The 25,909-nt window shown below is 42.0% G+C and overlaps 1 protein-coding gene and 1 pseudogene across 5 annotated transcripts in view; both read right to left on the bottom strand.

The window, feature by feature from the left end:
• PLCE1 (phospholipase C epsilon 1) overlaps positions 1-25,909 on the bottom strand; it is a 343,931-nt gene that overhangs the window by 179,653 nt on the left and 138,369 nt on the right. For all 5 annotated transcript variants that reach the window (XM_063669995.1, XM_063669996.1, XM_063669997.1 and 2 more), the window contains one exon: positions 20,195-20,483. In XM_063669995.1, the coding sequence (XP_063526065.1) occupies positions 20,195-20,483 (289 nt within the window). The remainder of the gene's footprint in view (positions 1-20,194; positions 20,484-25,909) is intronic.
• Positions 12,836-14,626, bottom strand: LOC129006486 (histone deacetylase 1-like; annotated as a pseudogene).

Below are 25,909 nucleotides of genomic sequence, written 5' to 3'. Positions count from 1 at the left end.
TTTTTATAGCACAACCTTCATTTCCCCAGGACCAAAATCTTGGAGGTATTTGTTATTCTTTCATGTCTTGGGCTAAGTTTGCATCCATTTGCCCACCAGTTGTCTTAAGAATTGGTCCCTTCATGTATATTCTCATTGCTTTCCCTTGACTTCCACCCAAGTGAGTATTTGCAACAAGCTCCTGATTTTCCTATGCTGTGAAAGACCAAGGGGAGTCCTTATGGAACCCACTATAGGCCAAAGTCTAGAGAATTAGATGGGCTGTTTGGGCTTGTGAGAGATGATTTCCATGATGGCAGTGGAAGGTGGGAGGATGGAGGCCAGCCCAATGAGACATGTAAAGAAAATGCACATGAGTTATACAGGTCTGGGGGAGACCTCAAATTTCCTTCCTGAGGTCAGTTTCTTTCTGATTTGGTATAAAACAGTTATAGGACATGGAAGAACAGCTGCTGGCCTCTCTCTGGAGAGACTGAGCAGTACAGACAAAGGAGGTGTTGGCCCCCACAGCTGACCATGGACAGCTCAGACTGCCAGAACCTGGTATCTGTGAACCCCCATGCCCACTGAACTGCTGCCAGCTCTCACTGTGCAAATCAGGGCTGCAGGCCTGAGAGTCCTGGGCACCTTCACTCACTGCAGATGCTTCCTCCAACCACAGGCCTCTCCAGGGCTCCATATCATATAAAAGAGCGTGCTCAGACGCATGGGCTCTGAAGTGGGATGTACTCAAGTTCAAATCCTTGCTTAGATACTCCCTAGATGCTTAACCCTCTAATTAATCACTCAGAACAGCAGGCCATCTGGTCAACCTCCTATGAACTCCCAGCTAGAAGTCTCCATGGAAGATAGGAGATGATACAGGAGAATATCAATTTCCCTAAACTCTTCACAGATAAGATAACGGAAATGAATTTCCCTAAACTCCTCACAGGTAAAGTATCCCATGTGGCTGGAACAAATACTTTGGTGTGCCTCTGAGTGGAAGTGGATTGGGATCACCACATCTTCTTCAAACAGCCTGCTAAAACAAGGGAACCTACTAAGCCTAACCACAGGGCCTTGGGCTTGTAGACTGAGGCAGGAAAGTTTGAGGTTCAGGACAACAAAGGGTCTGAAGTCACCAGCTATCTTCTCTCTCCTCAGTCTCCTTCTTAAATAACTGAAATTTGTAGGGGCATCAACTTAGCCTCTAAGTCTCAGTTTTCCCATCTTTGAAATGAGGATTATAATTCTACCTTGCCAGGTTGTTTTGAGAAGTACAGAAGACATGCATACAACACTCAGCACAGTGGTGGGGCTGTAGTGGAAGGCCCGCGTGTTTCCACATGACCTCCACGGAGGTTGTCACGTATACCGGGAGTGTGTTAACATCTACTTGTTTATAAGCACATGAAAGTTAGCAACGTGGGTAAATAGGTCATTTATACACATAAAACACATGGCTCGTTCACTCCATTGGAGTCCTAATTACTTACTGGCTAGTTATTTCTTTCAGGGCAATTCCCTTTTTGTCTACAGTTACAGATATAAATATAAAAAATACAAGAAGATACTACTTTGAGACAGCTGGTGAATCATATCTAATTACTCTGTAATCCCTTCACCTGAAGGGACCCGACTGCCCAGCCCCTGCTGTCTCTGAAGGAACAATCATCAACCAGAACTTCCTTCTGGTCAATCTGAGTGGGTTTTATCATTGTTGAATATGGACTCTGGGCGCCAAAGAGAATCAAACATTTTCTCGATGGAAGGGAATTGGGAGATTTTAAAGTTGCCCTTGAAACTGAATGAGACCAAGGGACTCAAAGACAGAAGGCAGAGGAGAAAAGATTAAGGTTGTATAGCCAGAACTAGAACCCAGGTTTTTATCTGGGAATTTTATTTTAAAAAATGAGTTTCTGACCTGAAGTCTCAGGTGAGGCTTGAGATTCTGATGGTTCTGGACCACACTTTTAGTTGCAAGAAGGTTGATGTTGGTAAAGCACTTAGAATAGTTTATGACAGGTAGTGCCTGATTCAATAAAAGGCAGTTATTATTGCTGTTGTTTTTATTACTTGCAGCAACTGACTGCATGTAGCTCTCAGAAATTGAGAAACGGCATTTGGGTTAGAAGTCAGTTTTCTGTGAATTTGATTGGCTCAGATCAGTCAAGGCTCAAAGACTGATTCAAGTAGCCTCTGTGAATTGACCACAGCAAGCTTTTGAAGCCACCTTCTGGGCTGCTCTGGCTATGCCAACTGCGCCAAGAGCGCTCAAATGCACTGACTGAGGAGTTTAGCAGCATGGACCCCTTGGCACACGGGGGTAGAGTTTTTACAATGGTGCTGTGTCGTAGTAAAAATGCCTCCATTCTTTCTTTTTTTATTATTATACTTTAAGTTTAAGGGTACATGTGCACAATGTGCAGGTTAGTTACATAAGTATACAGGTGCCATGCTGGTGTGCTGCACCCATTAACTCATCATTTACATTAGGTATATCTCCTAATGCTATCCCTCCCCCCTCCCCCCACCCCACAACAGTCCCCAGAGTGTGATGTTCCCCTTCCTGTGTCCATGTGTTTTCATTGTTCAATCCCCACCTATGAGTGAGAATATGCGGTGTTTGGTTTTTTGTTCTTGCGATAGTTTACTGAGAATGATGATTTCCAATTTCATCCATGTCCCTACAAAGGACATGAACTCATCATTTTTTATGGCTGCATAGTATTCCATGGTGTATATGTGCCACATTTTCTTAATCCAGTCTATCATTGTTGGACATTAGGCTTGGTTCCAAGTCTTTGCTATTGTGAATAGTGCCGCAATAAACATACGTGTGCGTGTGTCTTTATAGCAGCATGATTTATAATCCTTTGGGTATATACCCAGTAATGGGACGGCTGGGTCAAATGGTATTTCTAGTTCTAGATCCCTGAGGAATCGCCACACTGACTTCCACAATGGTTGAACTAGTTTACAGTCCCACCAACAGTGTAAAAGTGTTCCTATTTCTCTACATCCTCTCCAGCACCTGTTGTTTCCTGACTTTTTAATGATTGCCATTCTAACTGGTATGAGATGGTATCTGATTGTGGTTTTGATTTGCATTTCTCTGATGGCCAGTGATGGTGAGCATTTTTTCATGTGTTTTTGGCTGCATAAATGTCTTCTTTTGAGAAGTGTCTATTCATGTCCTTCACCCATTTTTTGATGGGGTTGTTTGTTTTTTTCTTGTAAATTTGTTTGAGTTCATTGTAGATTCTGGATATTAGTTAACTGACTCTAATTTTCATTACATTTCATTTTTCTCCCAGTGATGCTAAATCTTGAAGACTAGTCCTTTTACTGTAACCAGTGTCAAGGTAGAGTGGAATGAACAGGGCCAAGGGGATTAAAGATCCAGGCTGCTGTATGAGAGGTTAGAAAGTTCTGGAATAGACATGGAAGTCATGGCAGCCAACGCTTCTCAGACAACTAGTTTAATCTCTCCAAGTCCAGACATTTAGGGCAGAAGCAAGGAAGAGAATAAGCACTGGAGGTCCTACAAGTGGAATCCATTGGCAAGGCTGATCTGTGACCCACTTTTGATAAATGAGGTATGACGTCTATGCTTTGCTGAACATATCTGTTTCTGTGTTTCTGTGTGTCTGTATATCCTTTCCTCCCTTTTCCCTTTCCTTCCACTTCCTATAGTCCCTTTTCCTACCCTCTCTTCCTTCCATCCTTTCTCTCTTTTCCTTGGAAAGGAAAATTTTGCATTAAAAAATTCCAACTTTCTCATGGTTGAGCTAGAGAAGGAGAAAAGGGATTTATTTGCCCGTGCATGATCCAACTGAACTAGGGAGGAAGACCAGAGAGAACTTCCAGGGCAGGTGAGAACTGATTGTGGCTGATACACCTTGGAATAATGATAAGGGCCAGGTGTGAATGGAAGAAATGAACCTTGAAAGCAAGAGCTGGGAGTAGCTGCTGTCCTGGATCCCTATCCTCTCAAGATTTGCCCTTACCTAGGGCCCAATGCAGCTGCAAACCAGGACGCCCATTCCAGCTCCATTTCTCAAGGCCCCCTGTATGTTCCCCGCTCCTGCCAAACCTGACCCCTCCAGCCCCCATCCTGAGACACATCCTGCAGCTAAGCCTTTGTTCTTGCCATTTCTGCGTGCCTTCTTTGCTCCATCTCCACTTTTTTTGGACAGTGTTCTAATCACTTTATATTCATTAATTTACTTTTTAACCCATTATAATTACCTGAGGCAAGTGTCTGCATTGTCCTATTTTACAGGTAAGATGATGAAACTTGGAAGAGAAGAGTTAAGTAACTTGCCCCAGATCATGCAGTTTCTATATGGTTGATCTGGGACTTAGGCCTATCTGTCCTCAGACTCCACATTCTTAATCACCAATTTTTGCCTTTTTTGTATCATGCTGCAATGTAACCACTGGTTCATGTCTGTCTCTTTGTTAATCTAAATCAACTCCTAGAATTAAGAACAGTGCTTCATTTCATTGTTTTCATCCCTAGCTACAATAGGGGTGGCAGGCATTCTGCAAATGTTTCCTATATTGTGCTACATTCTATTATATTTCCTACAGGTAGACTAGAGGCAGAGTAAGAGCTCCATGATAGTTCAGATCACGCTTCTGTGAGCTATGGATTTGTGACCATCTAGGGCTTGGTTCTTAGCTGCTCTGTGCTTTGGTTTCCCATCTCTATGCCCATCTCTATCTTTAACAGATTGTGAATATCAGGGAACTAGGGTATCGTTTCATTCTTCTTCAATCCAGCCCCCTCCGCTGTCACAATATAGTGCCTAGCATAGCATACAGTCCACGGCAGGCACTCAATTGACTATTTATTGGATGAATGAACATTCATAATTCTCTAATCTGCCTCCCCTTCTTTTCTTTCCTTCTTTCTTTTTTTCTTTCCCCCTTCCTTCCTTCCTTCCTTCCTTTCTTTCCTCTCTCTTTCTTTCTGTCTTTCTCTCTCTCTTTCTCTCTCTCTCTCTTTCTCTCTTTCTTTCTTTCTTTCTTTCGAGGCAAGGTCTCCCTCTGTTGCCTAGGCTGGAGTGCAGTGGCGCCATCTTCGCTCACTGCAAACTCCACCTCCTGGGTTCAAGTGATTCTCCTGCCTCAGCCTCCCGAGTAGCTGGGATTACAGGCGCCTGCCATCATACCCAGCTGATTTTTGTAGTTTTAGTAGAGACAGAGTTTCCCCATGTTGGCCAGGCTATTCTCGCACTCCTGACCTCAGGTGATCTGCCTGCCTTGGCCTCCCAAAGTGCTGGTATTACAGGCATAAGCCACCATGCCCGGCCCTGCCTCCTCAACTTAAAAAAAAAACTGGGATAAAAAGAGTGAAAATGATGCCACTTAACTGTTAGGGGAGTGAGTCACAGCTTTTCTCTACATTATACGTGTAGAAAACTAGATCATGAGGCTGGAAAGAGTGACAAAGGATATTGAAAATAGAAATAAGGTTGGGAACTTACCAAGACCCTATCCATGGAAAATGTGAATGCTACCTGGAACCTTTCCAGCCCAGTTCCTGAATCTTTTGTAACAAACGGTCTAACTTGGGCTTTACTATACCATTAGCAGGGAAAATATAGTATGGTATACATTATAGGTTCAAAACACAATCCATTTGTGGATTTGCCACTGAGGCGTTAAGACATTTGAGAAAAGAACAAAGGAAAGCACAGATAAAGCCCCATCAGACTTGAGCTAGGCAGCCGAAACAAGACATTAACCCACTTGAAGACCCTTGAGGCCTCCAGCCTTTCCCCTTGGATAACTCTGAAAGGCGTCCAGTGAGTTCCAATTTGGGCAGGGGTTTGTTTATTCTGCTTGGTTCAAGTCAGGGCTACGGATCCCTAATGGTTTTCATGTCCCTAAAGGTTTTCCACATTTGGTCAAGACCTATGCTTTATGTAAGCCTGAAGAAGGCCTTGCTCCCAGCTGCTCTGGCTGTGCCGACTGCGCTGAGAGCACTCAAAGGCACTGACTCAGGGGAGGAGTTTAGCAGCACGGACCCCTTGGCACGAGGCGGGAGATTTTTTACAATGGTGCTGTGTCATAGTAAAAATTCCTCCATTCTTAACTGACTCTAATTTTTATTGCATTTCATTTTTCTCCCGGTGATGCTAAATTTTCAAGACTAGTCCTTTTACTGTAACCAGTGTCTCGTGCCAATGAAAACTAAGTGGGCTCATGCTGGCTTCTGGCCCTCTATTTTCAGTGCACCCAATTCCTAATCCAGGGAAAAGCATTCAGGTTTGTAAGTGCCACTCTCCTTCCTATAGAGGGTGCTTCCAGGCTATTGGTCCTAACGTGCCACTATTCAAAATTCAACCTGCTTAAGGGTCTGCAATGGCTTTCTAATGCTTTAGGTTCAAATTTTCACCTCATTCTCCAAACTATAACCACAGCTACCAAATGAACCTTACCTCTCACTATGTCTACTGCATCATTTCTTCATTGTCTCACAGTTGCTGCACACATTCTCACCCTGGCACTATCTCACTTGCTTTCCCTGCTTGGAACGCTTCCTGTATCTCCCAGGAAGAACCCAACCAGAAGGTTGTTCACATATGACCTGTCTGTGTTTACAGCCCGTCTCCCTTTTGTCCCAACTCCCAGTTCAGCCTCCTAAATCCTTAAACTGAAGTGCCTCAAAGCTTGTGTGAATCTCAGAATACAACTCCAGGGTCCAAAATGGAGATGCCTGCAGGACCAAGCAGGTAAAGGAAATGAGGCTAGAGCTGAGTGGGACACCACCCGGAGGTGGGGCCATGTGTGTGGTAAAGAGCTGGTGTGTCTCATCTTATGGGGGTTAATATGGGTCACTGTCAGCCCACGGGCCAAGGGAGAATAGTGGCCCAGGGTTGCCAGAGAAGCCAGAACATTTTAATGCAAGATTCCCAATTTTTAAAGTACTGCAACTGTCAAAGAAAAACACACATGGCTTGGATTTGGCCCATGAAGAAGGAACTCATGTTCCTGCGGTATAAGTAAAACACTGCTACAACTCATAGTCATCAGTGAGTATGCCATGGGGTAGGGAGAGCATTAACAGTCCACTTGGGCCTGGAGGGAACAGGTCTTCAATTCCCCTTTGTAGTCTACACCACAAGCTTCCTTCTAAGTCCAACGTCTTGAAATACAGTTCCCAGGAAGTAGAGAGAGCTGGGTTACTAGCCATTATTCCTTTTCCCAACTCCTCAAAACAATTAAAGAGCATTTCAACTAACACCATCTCAGTCTTTATTTCAGAATAGTCATTTATTTTCAAGTTCAATATCCACGACCATTTCAAATGTAAATGTTTTAATTTGGGGTACAATGAGGGCTGGAAGGGATGGTGCCCGTGGGGGCATCTCTACTTTATTTTGATGAGAATCATCCTTTTGAAATGTAAGTCTTATTGTGTCACTACTTCTGCTTAAAATCCCCTGATGGCTTCCCATTGCTTCTAGAGCCCTTAAAAGAGCCCGTGTTATCTGGCAGTTTGTTTTGCCTCTCTCTATTTTTCATAGGCAAAAATATGAGGCTTAAATTAGATAACACTTTAAAAACACTTGTCACAGTGCCCAGCTCACAGTGAGTGCCCAATACCTGTTAGTGCTTGTCATTCCAACTTCTCCAGACTTTATTGGTATAAGAAACCCTCCAGCTCACCACTCTCCGCCCAGGCTTCAAACTTGGCATACTCCCTGCTGCCACTGGGCCTTTGCACATATGATTGCTTCTGCCCAGACACTCTTCCAGCCCCTCTTCTCTAGTTACCATTGATTTGACCACTTCTCTGCCTGTGTCCACTCAATGGCTTCTTTGGCAGAGTGAAATGTGTTTTACTTGGCCCATCAGCTAACAGGAGCTGCTTCTTTTTCAGTTTGATTGACTGTGCTATGAATATGTAACCATCAGTGGGAAGACTCCCAACTACCCTCATAGGTGTCTATATCAAAGAATGGAAGGATATCATTTCCACAGACATCCTCAAAATCACTGGAGGTCTCTAGGGCAAGGGGGCAGCAGGTATGTGGAAAAATGATCAATTCTATAGTCAAATGAACCTCCATTCAAATCTAAGGTTTAGTGTTATACTCTATGTATGCACACACACACAGAGAGACACATACACACCCTGGTATAAGGCAGTACACAGGATCCCTGAGTGAGAGATAATACTGAAGTGTTTCCTAGTAGTTAAGAACATGGCTTTGGGAATCAGAGAGGCTTGGGATCAAATATTGGCTTTGCTCCTACAAGCTGGTCAACCCTAGTTAAGGATTTTGGTTCTAGACTTGGTAGTCTACCAGCCTAGATCTTGTGAGTTGCTAGGGTCTCTGAAACTTGCTATACTCTCTCTTACCCTCCATGTTCCCCAGATCATCCGCAACAACATCTATTTCAAATGGATTTTAGATGAGTCTGCTTATTGATGCCAAAATGTGTCTCTGAGTATAAACAGGGGCAAAATACCTGCTACTGTCACACAGGGTGTTTCTGGTGACTGTAAAATTCAAAGGTAGATCCTTAGTGGTGTCTGAGCATACATTTGTTCAAGGAATCACTTGTGACATTAACATTATAGAAATTTTTTTTTTAAGTTTGTTGCCACAATGAAGTATGAAGTTAAAAAGACAAAATACCAAATATATATTTCCAATTGACAAAACTTGTTAGACCTTCCTGATGATAGTATAATATCTGTAATTAGAATTCAATCTACCAAAATCTAAACACCCTTAAAAATATCTTTTTATTATTTTAACTGTAATAATTTATTCACTATTTCTTGGTTTGAAGACTTAATTCCAGTAGAAGTTTAAATTATGACTCAGACTATGGTGAGATATTCTCTTTTTTATCCTCTTAAATATTTGCTACTGACCCACATGTTATTATAAACAGATTATAAGCATTTCATTATGTTCTATAAATGTTCCCAAGAGCAAGAATTTTCATAGCTCATTAAAATGAGGCTTATTCTTTAAAAACAATAAACAATTTAGAAACACTCAAAAGTATAAGTGTCATGTGCTGAAAAAAAATCCTTTAATTTTATTGCAATGAGTAAGTCATCTTCATTAAAATATACAAATTTTAACTGGAACACTAAATTTTGTCCCAGTCATAGATTTTTAGACAAGGCTCCCAATACCAGGAGTAAATGCTTGCATCTTTCTACTCTGGAGGGAATAAAATAGAGATGATATCAGAGGAGAATTAGGTAAAAACAATAGAAGTTTCATAATATAGGTCAGGGCATGTTTTCCCTGGTTAAATACCTGTTTACATTTCTTCAGGTACTTAAATGGTTGTAGAAACCTCAGATGTCACTGAAGATGGTATAGGGACTTCCCTCTGTGGCCCTATATCCTGTGTTTATTTCAATTATAACATTTATACTATCTTAAAATTTGCATGTTTATTTGTCCATTTCCTCCATTTGTGGGTAAATCCCTCGAAAGTAAAGACTGTATTTTGTTTGCTGTTATATCCTTGGCACATAGTAGATGTTCAACAAATATTGATCAAATGATTGAATTAATCAGTGGCCTAATGCATGGGAACTAAGGAAAATCTTGCTAAAGGAGTTACACAGGTGTGGCCTCCAGCCACTACATACCTCCTCTCAGGTGTCCCAGGAGTTGCTAGTGCTCTAGGCCCACAGCCAGGGAAACCTGGAGGGTACTTGTCTTTTCTTGTACATCTATAACTGAGCTAACAGCAGAGTCTTTGAATTAAGAACAGTGGAATGCTGGCATTTCAAGGTGGTGGTGGCCATCCTCATTACTACCATCATCATCACCATCATCAGCCCCAGCATGACCATCATCGTCATAAGATTGGTTGAACATACATTAGGTACCAGATACTGTGCCAAGCTGTTTTTATTTTTAATTTTTAAAGCTTTTGTAGAGAGAGAGTCTCACTCCATCACCCACGCGGACAGAGTGCAGTGGCAGGATCATAGCACACTGCAGCATCAAATTCCTGGGCTACAGTGATTCTACAGCCTCAGCCTTCTGAATAGCTGGGACCACAGGCACACACCACTATATCTGGTTGGCTTTTTTTTTTTTTTTTTTTTTTTTGAGACAGCATCATGCCATGTTGCCTACACTGGTCTTGAACTCCTGGCCTAAAGTGATCTTCTTGCCTTTGCCTCCCAGAGTACAGAGATTACAGGCCTGAGCCACCCGGCCTAAGTTCTTTATATACATTGTCACACTTATTCCTCAAAACAACTCTCCGAAGTTGTTGCTTTTATTCCCATTTTGTAGACGCAGAAACTGAAGCCTAGAGGTACAATCACCTGAATAGGATGACCCAATGTTGAAGTCAAGACTCAAATCCAAAACACAATGAGGCTCACATTCAAAGGCCTCTCTTGGAGGTAACCACTTCTGCAGAGTCTGCAGCTATTCTCTGGCATTTTTAAGAACTTTTGTTTTACTTAAATATTCAGTAAGTTTTGGAGGGAAGCTTTGGAATCTAATGGTTGTTTTTTTGGATGCAGTGTTTCAAATAACTATTTTGCAAATAAATTTCTGCAATATGGTCCATTCTGTGTCTCTGTAATCAGGACTTGACATTTTTATAACCAGCTCAGATATGTAAACCCAAAGCATCTGTCTGGTGTTGCTATCCTCACCAGTCATCTTTCTGACTGCATTGATTAGGATTTAACCAACTTTCAATTACCCGATCTTCCTTCTTTCCTTCCCCTCCCTCCCTCCCTTCCTTCTTTCTTTCTTCCTTCCCTCCCTCCCTCCTATCTTCTTTCCTTCCTTCTTTCTTTCCTCCCTTCCTCCCTTTCTCCCTTCCTTTCTCCTTCCCTTTGCCTTCCCTTAGCCTTCCCTTCACCTTCGCTTCTCCTTCTCCTCCCTCTCCCTCTCTCTCTGTTTGGTGTCAAAACTTTATGGACAATTAGGCCATAATTTGTTCCTTTTCATAAGCTAGTTTCTTGGAGCAAAATTAGGGCACATAAGAGAATTAAATGGAATCAGTCTCCCAGTTCAAAATGGGTGTATTCACACCTAGGAATGGAGTGCTATGTTCAGGTCACACCTGGTGACGGAGTCACATTCCTTGGTCACAACTGGTATGGAGTCATATTGTTAGGTTACACCCAGGTGTAGTGTCACACTCCTGGATGATACTTGACCACCTGTGGTCCTAAAACAGGTTTTTGTCCTGTGCCTACCAAGCTTCCTGGCCCTATGACCTACTCATACCACCTTTAACGTAGCAGTCTAGCACTTTATGAATTCTCTTTAGGTGGTAAGGGCTCCTTCAGTAGACCTGAAACCTAATATTACATTTTCTCTGGAATGAGAAATATTATCTGACAAGTTGAAGACTTCCAGATGTGATCTTCTCCATTCTTAGGTGCCATAGCACTAAGCCACAGCGGGCAGCTAATGAATACTTTTTAGTTGATTTAACTGGTACAGAAACACACCCAATATTACATTAAAGCATACTTTTAAATACCAAGAAAATAATTTCAAGGTCACAATACTAACAAGTCAGGATATTTCTTTAAATAAACAAATCTTGGAATTAGAGCTATGCACATGCCTTCTTTGCCTGGTAGGCATGTAAAGGGTAATTGTTTTGATTTTGAGGAAGTCAACTAAGCCAGCCTTTACAAACTAAATTATTTATGAGGCATAATCATGTAGTTCAAATGTGTATGTGTATTCCCACTATAACTTCTTGTTTTTTATTCAAAGCTATTAACGTTAGAGAAAGATACAAATAGAATATACAAGCTTATTGTAGTGAAAGAAAATAAGTTGAGAACTTGATGGGAGTCTCACTGTGTTGCCCAGGCTGGAGTACAGTGGCGTGTTCTCGGCTCACTGCAACCTCCTCGTCCCGGGTTCAAGCAATTTTCATGCCTCAGCCTCCTAGGTAGCTGGGACTACAGGTGTATGCCACCACACCTGGTTAATTTTTTTTTTTTTTTTTGTATTTTCAGTAGAGACGGGTTTCATTATGTTAGCCAGGCTGGTCTCAAACTTCTGACCTCAAGTGATCTGCTTGCCTCGACCTCTCAAAGTGCTGGTAGACTTTTCTATCTGAAATAAAATATTCCCTCTTTTCAAACAAAAATATTGTATCTGTAAGGTATTTTTGTTTTCATATCAATATTCTTTTTATAGCTGACATATGATAAATAACTTTAATATAGCTAAATATAGTCTACAGACACACATACCACACACTCAGACTGGTTAAAAATGAACAGTTTAGTTTTTTTTTTTCTAATACATAATGTATTATTATTTTTAAAAATAGAAATGTACCATTTTATTACAAAGTCTCACAAAAAGAAAATAGTATCCAAAAAAGGAAACTAGACTACCAATCTGCAACTGCAGAATTGGAGGAACACAGAGGGCAGGCAGTGTGAGCTTCTTGGCTTACTTGAGGACAGTGGCGAGGTTTGAGGACAGTGGGGAGGTATGAGAACAGAACCAATCTAAAACGTCTAATATTACCTTAGGAACCTGGAAAGAACAGAGGATCCTTGGAGATCCAGCCACCCCTTCTAGAATGCTAATAAGGACACCTTTCCAAAACTACTATATGGCTACCTACAAGTATCCCTTCCACCCAGACCTGGCTCCCTTTATGGTTCAAAGTTAAGAACTGGGGAGGAAACGGGGGCAAGGCAGCTCCTGGAAGAGCTCACCCAGCACAGCTGCCCTGGACTCAGGACCCTGGTTTCTGTCTTTCACTCTAGTCCCCAAGATATTTATGTTTAGTAAATAAAAATTTACTAATAATCTAGAGAAATAGAGAAATAGAAAATATAAAATCTAAGTTGTTAGGGGACCCAGCAAGAAGCCAGAGCTCGAAAGGCCTGCTCAGCCAACTTGACCTCCTTCTGGGCCCCTTTGGCCTCTGGCTTCTCCTTGGTCTTCTCCTCTGGTGTGACTTCTTCTCTTCTGGGTCTTTCTCTCTTTCAACCTGTTTAGACCCACTTGGCTTTTTTGAAGTTGGAAGAATACATGCAGCCACCCTTTCCCTCTTCATCAGAGTCGGAGAATTAGTCCTCACAGGCAATTTGTTGTTTATTTTTTTGTTTTTTGAGATGGAGTCTCGCTCTGTCACCCAGGCTGGAGTGCAGTGGCCCAATCTCGGCTCACTGCAACCTCCGCCTCCCGGGTTCAAGTGATTCTCCTGCCTCAGCCTCCTGAGTAGCTGGGATTACAGGCACGCGCCACTATGCCCAGCTAACTTTTGTTATTTTTAGTAGTAATGTTGTTTCACCATGTTGGCCAGGTTGGCCTCGAACTCCTGACCTCAGGTGATCCACCTGCCTTGGCCTCCCAAAGTGCTGGGATTACATGCATGAGCCACCATGCCCGGCCTCACAGGCAGTTTGTTTGTCAGAGGAACAGATGGAGATGCACTTGTCAGGGTCTTCGTCCTTGTTGTCACTCTCCTCTAGGTTACATCCTCAGCAAGAGCCCACATTTGGGCCACAGGTGTGTGGGGCAGCATTCTCAGGTTCCCAGACAGTTGCTGTTTGATCTTCTCCAAGCATCATTAGTGATCTGGTTAGTTATATTGGAAAGACTGATATGAAGCTTGAAATCTGGTCCAAAGTATTTGAAGTAGTCATTATATGGGAGCTCATTATGGATCTCTGTGTCCAGGGCCACAGCTGTTTCCTATGTCCAGCACCAGGTGACATTGCGAATGATGTAACACCTCCTCCTAGCATCAGCATCAGCAAGATGAAGCTCATAACAAATTCCACATACTTGACATGCCCTTTGATGTTCAGATTGAAGCAACCTAACTGATCCCCAGATGGAGTCTGAGTCACGCTGTATGACCACAGCACTAGGCTGGAACATCTCCATTACTTCGGACATATCTGGCTTGAAAATGGCCTCACAGGATTCATTGTCAATCCCATCTCAGAGTGGGTAGTTAATAGCATAATACTTGTCTTTTCCAGCCCCAATATCCCATAGGTCCCCAGTTCCTGGGAAGTACTCTCCTCATTTATGAAAGGACACCGTCATGACCCAGTCTGTGGCATAGAAGGCCTCTTCCATGCCATCACCGTGGCATGGAAGGTCAATACACACAATATGCACTGTGGAATATCAAGGTCAATATGCAGCACTCCCTGGTGATTCTCTAGCAGGTCCAGGAGGGCCAAGACTGTATCATTGACTTAGCAGAAGCCAGATGCCTCAGACTTCTTTTCATGGTGCAGTCTGGTTCATGGTGATGTCTGTCTGCTGCTCATTAGTTTCACAGAACTTGCCACAGAGCCGCCCACAGACAACTGACAAAACTCAAAGAGGCCATCAAATACTGGACAGTCCTCACCAATGTTGAATCTCTGTGCCTGCTGGCTGTACTCAGACATGTTATCAGGATGAACGGAGTGCAAGGATTTAATGTAGTCATCACTGTGGTACTTGGTCATCTCCTCGGCATTGGCTTTGGGAGGGCAATAGATTTTCATTTTTCAGTGGAGACTGTAGTTGAGCAGCAAATCATGAATCATGCAGAATTGGTAAAGCTTCATTGGGTGGCTTTGTCCAACATTCTCATCATACTAGTAACAGACTTTCCTCCTGGCACCCCGTGTCTGCACTATCTTGCTGGCCTCCATCTGTCAGAAAGATGGCAGATGTCTTGCTGGCCTCAGCAGGTCCATCTGCCCTCCACTCTATTACACAATATAAATATGAATAACTATGTTTTGTCCTCGTTATATGTAACACTTAATCCTTTATGTGCTGTACTCAGCAATAATTTGAGAAGGAAAAATTGAGTTTAACACACTCAATTTATTATGTTGGCTGGTACAATACACACATTTGAAAACACTTAGCTGCCTTATATGAAAAATCCTCTTGTCATCACTTTATTTTTCTAATTCTGCCATTTTTAGTACTTCACATTACCATCAGTTATCTCAATTTTTTCTCCCCCTTTTAACTTTATCTTGTTTTTATAATTTTCAGTAGGTAAAACATTAAAAGAAAAAGCAGGTGATAGCTTTGAAAATTTCTTCCTAATTATCGAAGTCAATAATTCTTTTGACTGCCACTGCTGTAAGGTGTTAGTCCTGAGATTCTAACAAGATTAATGGGGAGAGGGAAAAGGGCACAGGGACAGGAAGTGGAAGGATCTTTTTTTTTTTGAGATGGAGTCTTGCTCTGTCGCCCAGGCTGGAGTGCAGTGGTGTGACCTTGGCTCACTGCAAGCTCCGCCTCCAGGGTTCATGCCATTCTCCTGCCTCAGCCTCCTGAGTAGCTGGGACTACAGGCACCCGCCACCATACCCGGCTAATTTTTTTGTATTTTTAGTAGAGACAGGGTTTCACCATGTTAGCCAGGATGGTCTTGATCTCCTGACCTCGTGATCTGCCCGCCTCGGCCTCCCAAAGTGCTGAGATTACAGGCATGAGCCACCACGCCCAGCCAGAAGGATCTTAATGTATCAAACTAGTGGAAGTTCCTGACTGAAAGGTAAAGGCGCTCTATTTTTCCACTTTGAGACAGCACACACTTATGATAAGGGCATACCCTTGTGGATCAATGCTTCATATAAGAAAGTGTCTCTGGTTATTTGGCAAACCTTCAGCTTTATAGGCAGACGACCTTTGGTGGCATTGAAGGCAGAAAAGTAGGCATGTTTGTGTTCCGATTATTGGCCTTCTGTATCAATCCATAAAGCCCCAAGGCTGCAGAATTCTGGACAATCAAGCCTCGCGTTACCAATTCTTGACTTGTGAATAAAGATCAACTTGTTGGACATTTCCTTTTATTCTCGCCTAGTACAGGTGACCATGACCCCCATCTCATAATCATAACCACTTCCAGAAGAGGAGCGTTTCAGTTCTTTCTTACATCCTAATAAGACTAGGGAGGGGGATGAAAGACCTGCAAAACATGCCCTTTTCCCCAATTATTTCTTCTTATGATAAAATACATACAACATAAAATTTACTATTTCAACATTTTTAAGTGTACAATTCAGTGGTATTAAGTAAATTCATATTGCTGTGCAACTATCACCACCAGTAAGCTCCAGAACTCTTCATCTGGCAAAACAGAAACTCTATAGCCCGTAAACGCTAACTCCCCATTCCCATTGCCCTTCCTCATCCCTGGTAACCACCTTTCTACTTAAGGTCTCTATGATTTTGACTATCCTAAGTACTTCATAGAAGGGAAATCATACAGCATTTGTTTTTCCCTGTTCCTTTTTTCTCTACCTTTACCAACTCCATTTAATTAGCTTCAAACATGTTTTCTCTTATGGAAGAGGTTATTCTTTTGAACTTATTCTTTTTTCTTTATCTCTGGGGAAAAATTTAAATCTTGTGCTACCTCCTTCCATCCTTCTTCATACCATTTATAAGCATCTCGTTAAAAAACATTAGGGAAAAAGTTACTGGGGTAATTTTCTGACTCCTTCATATAGGTACAAGTTTTGAAGTGTAATTAGCCATAACAAAAAGCTACAGCTGCCAACATGTAAAATCTCAGAAATGGCTGAAAGTCCTTTTTGAAATCTCCAAAAAGTTTTAACTCTTTACTCATCTTTAATAAAATTATTGCCCCTCAACAAGAAATGTCTTCTAACTCACTTCTTTGCTTTTTCTTTGAGGCTAATGCTCAGTATTCCAACAATAGTGTTTTCCTCTTTATTTCGTGGAAATGTGCAGATTACAACTGTGTTATGGGTTACAGAGGTTTTTGAGGACTAGAGTCTGTGAACCAAATCACAACATTTAATACTGCTTATCTAGGAAAGTGTTCTAAGTTCTATATCACTCCTGGGAAATGAAATTGTAGAATATAACCCATTTATAAACTGAAGACTAAGAGCGTATTATATATTCCCCAATAGCTAAAAGCTGTTGGCTAAATCTATGCCACAGGACACATACTGAAGAAGAAAAAAAAAGCTGACAACCACATCACAGCAGCTGCATGTACTCCTGATCCCCTGGCAGAGTACATGGCCATCAGAGCTCAAGACCCACTAACCAATATGCTGATCCTACAGATTCTGTAAACACTCTTTGACTTTGAAGACCCATCTTTTTTCTTTTTACTTAATTTCTTTAAGTTGACAAATATAAATTATATATATTTGTAATGTAAAACATGATATTTTGTAATATGTATACATTGTGGAATGGTTCAATTGAGCTAACTAACATATGCTTTACCTCACATACTTATCATTTTTGGTGGTGAGAAACCCATCTGGTTTTCTAATGCATTTTCTTCCATTGCATGTTAAAGGAATATGTTTAACTGAGGCACGTAAAGACTTTGAAAACCAAATGGGAGAGGATGCTGAAATTGAAAAAGGTTTCCAAGATAGTAAGTCAGAACTACAGAAATAAGCTTGGAGCAGAAGGCAACCAACTAATTGTATTATTCAGCAGGAGTTTCTAGAGGGTTCTCAGAAATCACCAAAGAGCTGCAAAGCAAAAAGTTAAAGAAACTTCCAACTCTTGCATAAAACGCCAATTTAAAGATAACACGTTAGCTGACAGTCTGGTGAGTGTCAGAGCTACACATATTGATCTATGAGGTTCTATTTCAAACAGGGAAGTGCAAATACAATTGAAGTCAAATTATGATCAGGGCCATAGATGCACACACAAGCAGCCTCCTTATTTCTCTCCACAGATCTGTGGAAGACTAGAGGCATGCCTGCCTTGGTTGGGCAGCCTAGAGATCTGTTTCTTAACAATTAATGGAGAAGAAAGAATGTGGCTTTTATTGACTTTTCTTTGTTTGAGGTTTCACATTTCAGGCCAAGCCATTCCTCATATAGAACATTAAATTGCTATCCAAACTCTTTGTACACTGAAGAGCCACTTCCATATTATTTAGCACTTATCTCTCTGTAGTTTCCTATATTATTATTTGATTACTTGGTGCATGCATATCTGGCTTCCTCATTAAGAGGATGAACACCTTAAAGGCAAGTAAACTGACTTACACTTCATTAGGCTCCCCCATAACACCTACACACTACAGAGCACAAAATGAGTTAATAAAAATTGTATATATTTGTCATGTAAAACATGATGTTTTGAAATATGTATACCTTGTGGAATGGTTCAGTTGAGCTAACTAACATATGCTTTACATACTTATCATTGTTTGTGGTGAGAAACCCATCTGGTTTTATTCCACTTTATTTATTCCATTTTATTCCACTGATTGTTAAAGAAATATGTTTAACTGAGGCACATAAAGACTTTGAGGCCATGCGCGGTGGCTCACACCTGTAATCCCAGCATTTTGAGAGGCCAAGATGGGCGGATCACCTGAGGTCAGGAGTTTGAGACCAGCCTGGCCAACATGGCAAAACCCCATCTCTACTAAAAATACAAAAATTAGCCAGACAAGGTGGCATGTGCCTGTGGTCCCAGCTACTTGGGAGGCTGAGGCATGAGACACTTGAACTTGGGAGGCAGAGGCTGCAGTGAGCCAAGATCACGCCAATGCACTCCAGCCTGGGTGACAGAGTAAGACTGCATCTCAAAAAGAAAGAAAAAAAAAAAGGCTTTGAAAACCAAATGGGAGGGGTTTAGCCTACACATGTTGATTAACTCATGGGATAAGGCCCTGGCATACCATCACAAGCATTAAAACAATGCCAATTCCACATGCCAATCTCAGCCCAACTTCCTGGGGAGAGTATGATGAAGAATGCAGGCTTGGCACTCTCTAGGTGTCACATCAGAGGGGAGAAACCTTGAGTCCTGTGTGTAGGGAAAACAGCTTACCACCTAGAGACTATAAATTCCATGAGGGCAGGAATTATGTTTTGTTCCTTTTCCAGCACCTAACACCTAATAGGGGCTCAAAAAATGTGTTGAATGGCTGAAAAACATGAAGCCATCAGTGTTCCCACATCTGTTATTCTTCATTCATTTATAACCAATCCCCTAAAGTTTGGGCAACTCCAGCAAACAAACCAACTTGGCACCCAACATAGTACACAAGGAGGTTACAGTATTCCTCTTAGGCCTGTCTAGGGGTGTGTGTGGGGGTAGGAATGGAGAATGCTGAGGATCAAGGAGGAAGGTCACTGGCCTGCTGGCCTTGGGTCTCAGAACTTGCTATGGAGGGACAATAGCTGCTGTCAGATTGAGTTCTGGCAACCCCCAGGCAGTGGAATGCTGCTTTGCATGGTCCCTGTCTAGTTGGCAGCTTCCTGCCAGGGAAGGCTGCCAAGCAGCTTGTGACAGCTATGCAGTGTACAAGTTTCCGAGGTTCTTTAGTGCACTGCCATTTCTGACCTGCCTGTCTGCTGCTCGTGGGAAGTAGCTGGGAAGTTCAAATGCCAAGGGACCCCACTCTCCATTGGCTTTCATCTTTCAGTGGGATGCCTGCCTATCTTGTTCTTTAAGATGGGAGTAGCTGGAAGATGGCCTTTGGCTTTTCTGGTCAATAGAGACCTATTAATTCTATGTATGAAGGAGATCTATATTTCACTCTGCTCCCAACCACTGTGGGTTTTCAATATGACTGCTTGACTATATTTGTTTCCTAGTATCTTATCATAATAATTGACATTTGTCATAAACTACCACTAGGAGAAACTACCTGCCTGAATCATTAAAAAAAAAAAAATAGCATTTTAACTATTTACTTCATTTGAAAAAAAGTTTCAAAATCTTTTTTTTTTGAGACGGAGTCTCGCTCTGTTGCCCAGGCTGGAGTGCAGTGGCGTGATCTCGGCTCACTGCAAGCTCCACCTCTCAGGTTCACGCCATTCTCCAGCCTCAGCCTCCCGAGTAACTGGGACAACAGGCGCCCGCCACCACCCTTGACTAACTTTTTGTATTTTTAGTAGAGACGGTGTTCCACCGTGTTAGCCAGGATGGTCTTGATCTCCTGACCTTGTGATCTGCCCACCTTGGCCTCCCAAAGTGCTGGGATTACAGGTGTGAGCCACTGTGCCCAGCCTCAAAATCTTAATGATTACTATTTGGAATGTTGACAGCTTAGGGGATTTTAATAAGGGACCACCTTTTTATATTCTCTTAAAGAAGCGACTTTTACTTAAAGTCGCTGAAAAGTGAACTTAATTTTCCATCAGGAAATGCATAAATCTTAACTTAGATCCTTCTCTGTAGTCAAAGATAGAAAGTTAAAAGTGAAATTTCAGGCATTACCTTTCAGCATCATTCGTCCAGTGGATCCTCCAAAAGTACTGAGAAGGCCACTTCTTGCTCCCAAAGATGTGGTTGCTTCTAGGAGAGAACCGGTGATGTACTGCGATATTGAAGTCCTTTGGAGGGTGGTGCGATACTCACATACAGTGTCTCGGACACATTGCTTTAAGCATGGGCCAACGCTTATCCTTCCATGGGCTGTCTCGGAGGCTGGGAACTTGGTGAGGAAATGGAGTAGAGATCCAACTGTATTTTCTGTTTCTTCTCCTCTTCTCACTGCATTGTAGATCTGTGAATAGCACAAAGTACAGGAAGTATTAATCTAGTTTCTTAGGAAAGCAAATTAACTTGTTGACAAAATGCCAAGATGACTTATTAAGAAAGAAGGCTCAGATGCTCCAAGTGCAAACACTCTGAGCACTCAGCTCATGCATTAACCTGAACATTCTACAGACACCATCTATTTGGAAAAGCTCTGTGTAGTTATAAAATAGGTCATTCAAACAACTCTGCTATCAAACAGAGAACTTACAAGCCATACCAACCAAAAATACATTCAGCTCAAATTTCTCCTCTTCAGCAGAGCAAAGCTTTTCTGCAGAGAGATGAAGGCAAAATTTCCTTCTGGTTTTCCTGGACATTACTGAATGACTGTCCCAGGTCTGTCTCCCTCCATGGAGCGTTTCAGCCTGACTTTTATTGGAAATCTTTTCTCCATGCTTAAACTGAAATGAGGATGAGAGGGTCATGGGGAAAGAGAACTTCCCTATTTCCCCTTTGGGCATAATCCTTCAAACTGTCAGCTGAGATCAAAGTGTTTGAATCATTTTTTCTCTTCCTCCTCCCTCACCTCTCATATCCAATAAGTTGACAGATCCTGCTCACTCTTCTTGCCCCATCTATGTCACTGTCACTAACCTGATTTCTTCTCCCTTTATCACCCGAATTCACCAAGCATTGTCTCAAGAAGATTGCACTGTTAGGACAGGTTCCTAACCATGTCTCCAATCTATTTCAATGCAGTCATTCAATGTGCATGTATATAGACCCTGCTCTGTGCAAGGCAGTGTGTTGGAAGATGTGGGGAAAGTGCAAGGGGCAGCACACACCTCTTGTGCTGCTGCAGGATTTCACAATCTTCGATGAGGCCTGAAAATTATAAGGTTTGACATTATTGAAGGGAGGACTTGGAATTTGTCAAGCATTCTGAGAAGCCAGAGACTTCTGGATAGTGTATAAACAAACGGAGGAGACACATAACATGCAGTGAGGTAATCCAGCTCTCTGATGGGAGAATAAAGGTGTACTACATTGTGCTGTCTCTATCGTGTCACCTTGAGCACCTTGCCTTGGCTGACTTGTCATTCATTCATCAAACCAACAAATAGTTACTGTTTATATACCAGAAACTATGACAGGGCTGGATAAATAAAATAGTTTCTCTTCTCAGAGTTCACAGTCTAGTAAAGGAGACAGAAAAGCCAAGAGCTTAGAGTAGGGTGGAAATGAAGGTCACCTCCTTCGGTGACACTGACGAATGGCCAGGGAGTAGAAGACTCTCACTACCCTGCGGGCCAGGCATGTACCCCCATGATGTTGCATCCTCCAAATCTCACTCAAGAGGGCCTCTCTTGAGCTGTGCTAGGTCCTTGTGATACCCCAGAATGCACCAAGTCCTATGATATTCAAACTGTGTAGACCCTAACTAGATTTTATCTGTCTTCCTCTGTCTGGTGGTATACATTTGCCACTTGAAGGCACAGTGTGATTCTTACCTTTAGTTCTCTGTTATTAAATTTCTAGTGGCCAGCATGGCCATGGAGATGGTGTGCTGGGACAGAAAGAGCCCAGGTTTGGGGTCAGGTACATGAGGTCAGGTACACCTGACTCGACCTTCACCAGATAGAGAGCTGGTCGTAAGTGTGAACAAGCTGACTTGAATGTTTCAAGACAGCTGCCTCCTCTGTAAAATGGGGATAATAACACTCTTCTTAGGGAGATTCTGGGATTCACCAAGATAAACATGTAATATACTCAGCCTAGTGTCTAGAAATGATGCTCTTTACTGTTGAGCAAGTCTATAAAAGAGAATACTCTTTTACCCTCAATGAATAATAGGTGGTTGTATAACTATAGACCACAATCTATGAAATGCAATGTGATCGGAGTTATGCCCTTGCTCTTCTGTGTTTCTGGGCAATATTATCCTAACCCTATTTGGGTGTACTGTGAGGGCAAATGGGGGTAGAGAGCTGCAGATCTCAAGACGTAGTTTTATTCTCTTGGCTCCAAATCATATAGGCCGTCTCCAACACACTAAGTCCCATGCAAGTCCTTCAGAAGTAACTGCTCCAGTTGTGTAAGGAAAAGAACTGACTGGTAGCTTGATGGCTAAGGAAGGCTTAATAGGGAAAGCAGGGTTTGACCTGTGCCTTGGAAAGCAGGCATGTCTCTAACTGGAGCAGCTGGGGAGACAACTCACCATGCAAGAAATAAGGACAGCCAGTGGAGTTTAGAGCAGGGAGTAAGCATAGGAAATAACTGGGGAATGAGAAAGGCCAGGGAACAACTGGGGAATAAGAAAGTCAGTTGGCCTGATAAAGGAGACCTGGAATGTTAAAGCAAAGAGCTTTCACCCATCAGAGGAAGGCACCCCTTGATGGTTTTTTTTGTTTTTTGTTTGTTTTGTTTTTGTTTTTGTTTTTGTTTTTGCTGGTTTGTTTTCAGCAAAGGAATGATGCTAAAATGGTTTTGTCTTAAAAAGATTACTAAGCTGGCAATTCCTAGTTCCTAATAGGTTGGCCTACTTTCTTTACTTGCCAAGCTGCTGCGCTGGCTCATTGTGCATTCGCTCACTACCATGTGCATTCCAGTCTCCACATCAGGCCTCCATAGACTCCCAGTGACTCATTCAGTCTCTTATCCAGCTTTTCCAAGGTGTTTTCCTCAAAACATTCTATCTACAAGGGATTGTATGACCTAAGGACTCCTTGATCATGAAAGTTTAAAAAATCTCAGTAAATCTCTTCTCCTTTTGGAGATTTACATTGCATAATAGAATATTAAAGACAATTAGGAGAGTAAACAAATTATTTTAATTTGCTTAACTGAGTATTTCCCATGTTATTTGATCATTTCTTTAAAGAACACAGCCTGTAGATGTAGTGCTGTGCCAAATAATTAATTTACTTTAATCTAATAGCCTTTTCTTATTCCCATTTCTTTGACCCCTGCAGAATCTCTGAAATAGGCAATCATCCATCCTTCTTGAAGTCTTTCATCTCTCGTCATCTCGTTGTTCCATCTCTGACTTATTCTGCATCTCCCCTTCCACCTCAGGCCTTCAGGACAGTTATAATGCAATAGAAAGGTGCCAACAAGTGCCTAATGTAGGGAGGTCACAAATCAATTGACCATGGGCCAGATTCAGTCAACAGACCTGTTTCATCTGACATACACTGTTTAAATTCAGGAAAGTTTTACATATACATCTGAAGTTCCAGCATCTCCTGAATAATGAAACAATCTGGTAACACTGAGCATTCCTACATGGTATCAAATGGCTAGATCTTCTACTGTTAGATGGGGCATGAGTGCTCCACTGGATGCCAATGCCCACCATTCTTTAGTGATCACACCTGGCCAATATCTGGTCACCATTAGTATATGTGTTTGTGACCCTGTCTTAATAAAATACAGATACGGATGTAGATATTTACAACAAACATGTACTGAGCTCCTCCAATGTGTCCTCTGTGTGCTCTTGCCTGTGCTAGTTGCTGAGGATAGAGAGAAAGCCATAGTCTCTGATATCAAAAGGTATTGCAAATCACCTCCAAGAAACTATTAATAAACATATATAAATGCTATGTATATATTAAGTACTATTTCAACATCGTTATCAGCCACGTTTCCAAGCCCCCAAACTTGTCTGAAGAAATAAAAGATGAAGTGCTCTATGAACGAAGCTCTGAACTTCCATCACCATTGCCAATACCCTCACCGCAAAGAACCAGAAAGAGATCAAAAATTACTACCAAGATCTGGAATAACACATCCCAGTCACACCAATCCTAGATAAGAGAAACTCAAGATGCTTTGTTGGAAAAATGCTGAAGTGTGGACAAACTGGTGGTAGATATGGCAATGTTCAGGGAACCTGTCAAAATCAAGGTATTGACCAGGCACAGTGGCTCACACCTGTAATCCCAGCACTTTGGGAGGCTGAAGTGGGTGGATCACAAGGTCAGAAGATCAAGACCAGCCTGGCCAACATGGTGAAACCCCGTCTCTACTAAAAATACAAAAATGAGTTGGGTGTGGTGGCACGTGCCTGTAATCCCAGCTACTCGGGAGGCTGAGGCACGAGAACCGCTTGAACCCAGGAGGCGAAGGTTGCAGTGAGCCAACATTGTACCACTGCACTCCAGCCTGGTGACAGAGTGAGACTCGGTCTCAAAAAAAAAAAAAAAAAAAAAAAATCAAGATATCATCTCTTCCTAGATCACTCACTTATGAAAAAGAAGAAATCGTGGAAAAGCCCACATATAGAGTGTGAAGAAGAGACAGTAGAGAACAGTCATTACAAGTATGGCTCTGGAGCATTGGTTTGAATTCCAGCTCCCATGCTTCCCAGCTGTGTGACCTTGGATAAGTTGCTTTGCCATTCTGTGCCTCAGTTTCCTTGTCTCCAATATAGAATATAATAGTATCTGCCTCATAAGGTCGTAGCTAGAATTACAAGCTTTGATAAATGTAATATGATGATTAGAGCAGCATCTGGCACTTAGTAAATGCTCAACAAATACTAGTTTTTATGATGACAGTGATGATGAGGATTGTGGCAGGCTACAAAAATGGCCGCAAATTATTTCCTTCACTGACACTGGGCTGGAACTGTGATTTCCTTAACTAATGGAAATTTAGCAAATATGATACAAGCAGTCTTGAAAAATACCTGTACATTGGAGATTGCTCTCTCTTGTTGCTTTAGGCAACTCTGCAACAACTGCCATGTGAAGAAGCCTGAACTAGATTGCGGGAGGATGAAAGACCATGGCCCAGTCACCCCTGTCACCTTGGCTGATAACTTGCCAACAGCCAGACACATAATGAAACCATCCTAGATCCTAGATCATCCATTTGCCAGTCCAACTGCTGCCACAGAAGCATGAGAGAGCCCAGCAGAGATCAGTTGATCCAGACTAGAACTACCCAACCAATTCACAGAACTGTGGGCTAAATAAATGATTGTTGTGAAAAGTCGGTAAGTTTTGGGAGTGCTTTGCTACACAGCAGATGTTAGCTGACACAATGAGGATGTGTTTGGAATCATAATAATTACATAACAATTGAATCCACACACTAATCTATAAAGTTGATTCATTTTGTAGATGGGAAAGTAATCCTAGAGAGGTAGAGAAATACAGTCAGCCTTACACACCTAGTAAGAGGCTATGCCAGGATAGAAACCCAGATTTCTCTAACTCTGTGGTCCAGCTTTATCCATTGCACTATCCATTGTCACAGTCAAAGCCCAACAGTGGGATAAAGATCACACTGCTAGGGGTGATCTTGGTAAGAGGTTTAGGTGATGTTTACAATGCTGTTGTTATTGTTTTTATTCATGATAATTCCTTTCATGGCCACTCTCAATTCCTTTTGAAAATAGTCAAGTTAAGTCTAATGAATGACCAAATATGTTTCCTTTATGTG

Source organism: Pongo pygmaeus, chromosome 8 (genome assembly GCF_028885625.2).
Source record: "Pongo pygmaeus isolate AG05252 chromosome 8, NHGRI_mPonPyg2-v2.0_pri, whole genome shotgun sequence".
Lineage (NCBI taxonomy): Eukaryota > Metazoa > Chordata > Mammalia > Primates > Hominidae > Pongo > Pongo pygmaeus.
This window is presented reverse-complemented; position numbering and strand designations above follow the sequence as displayed.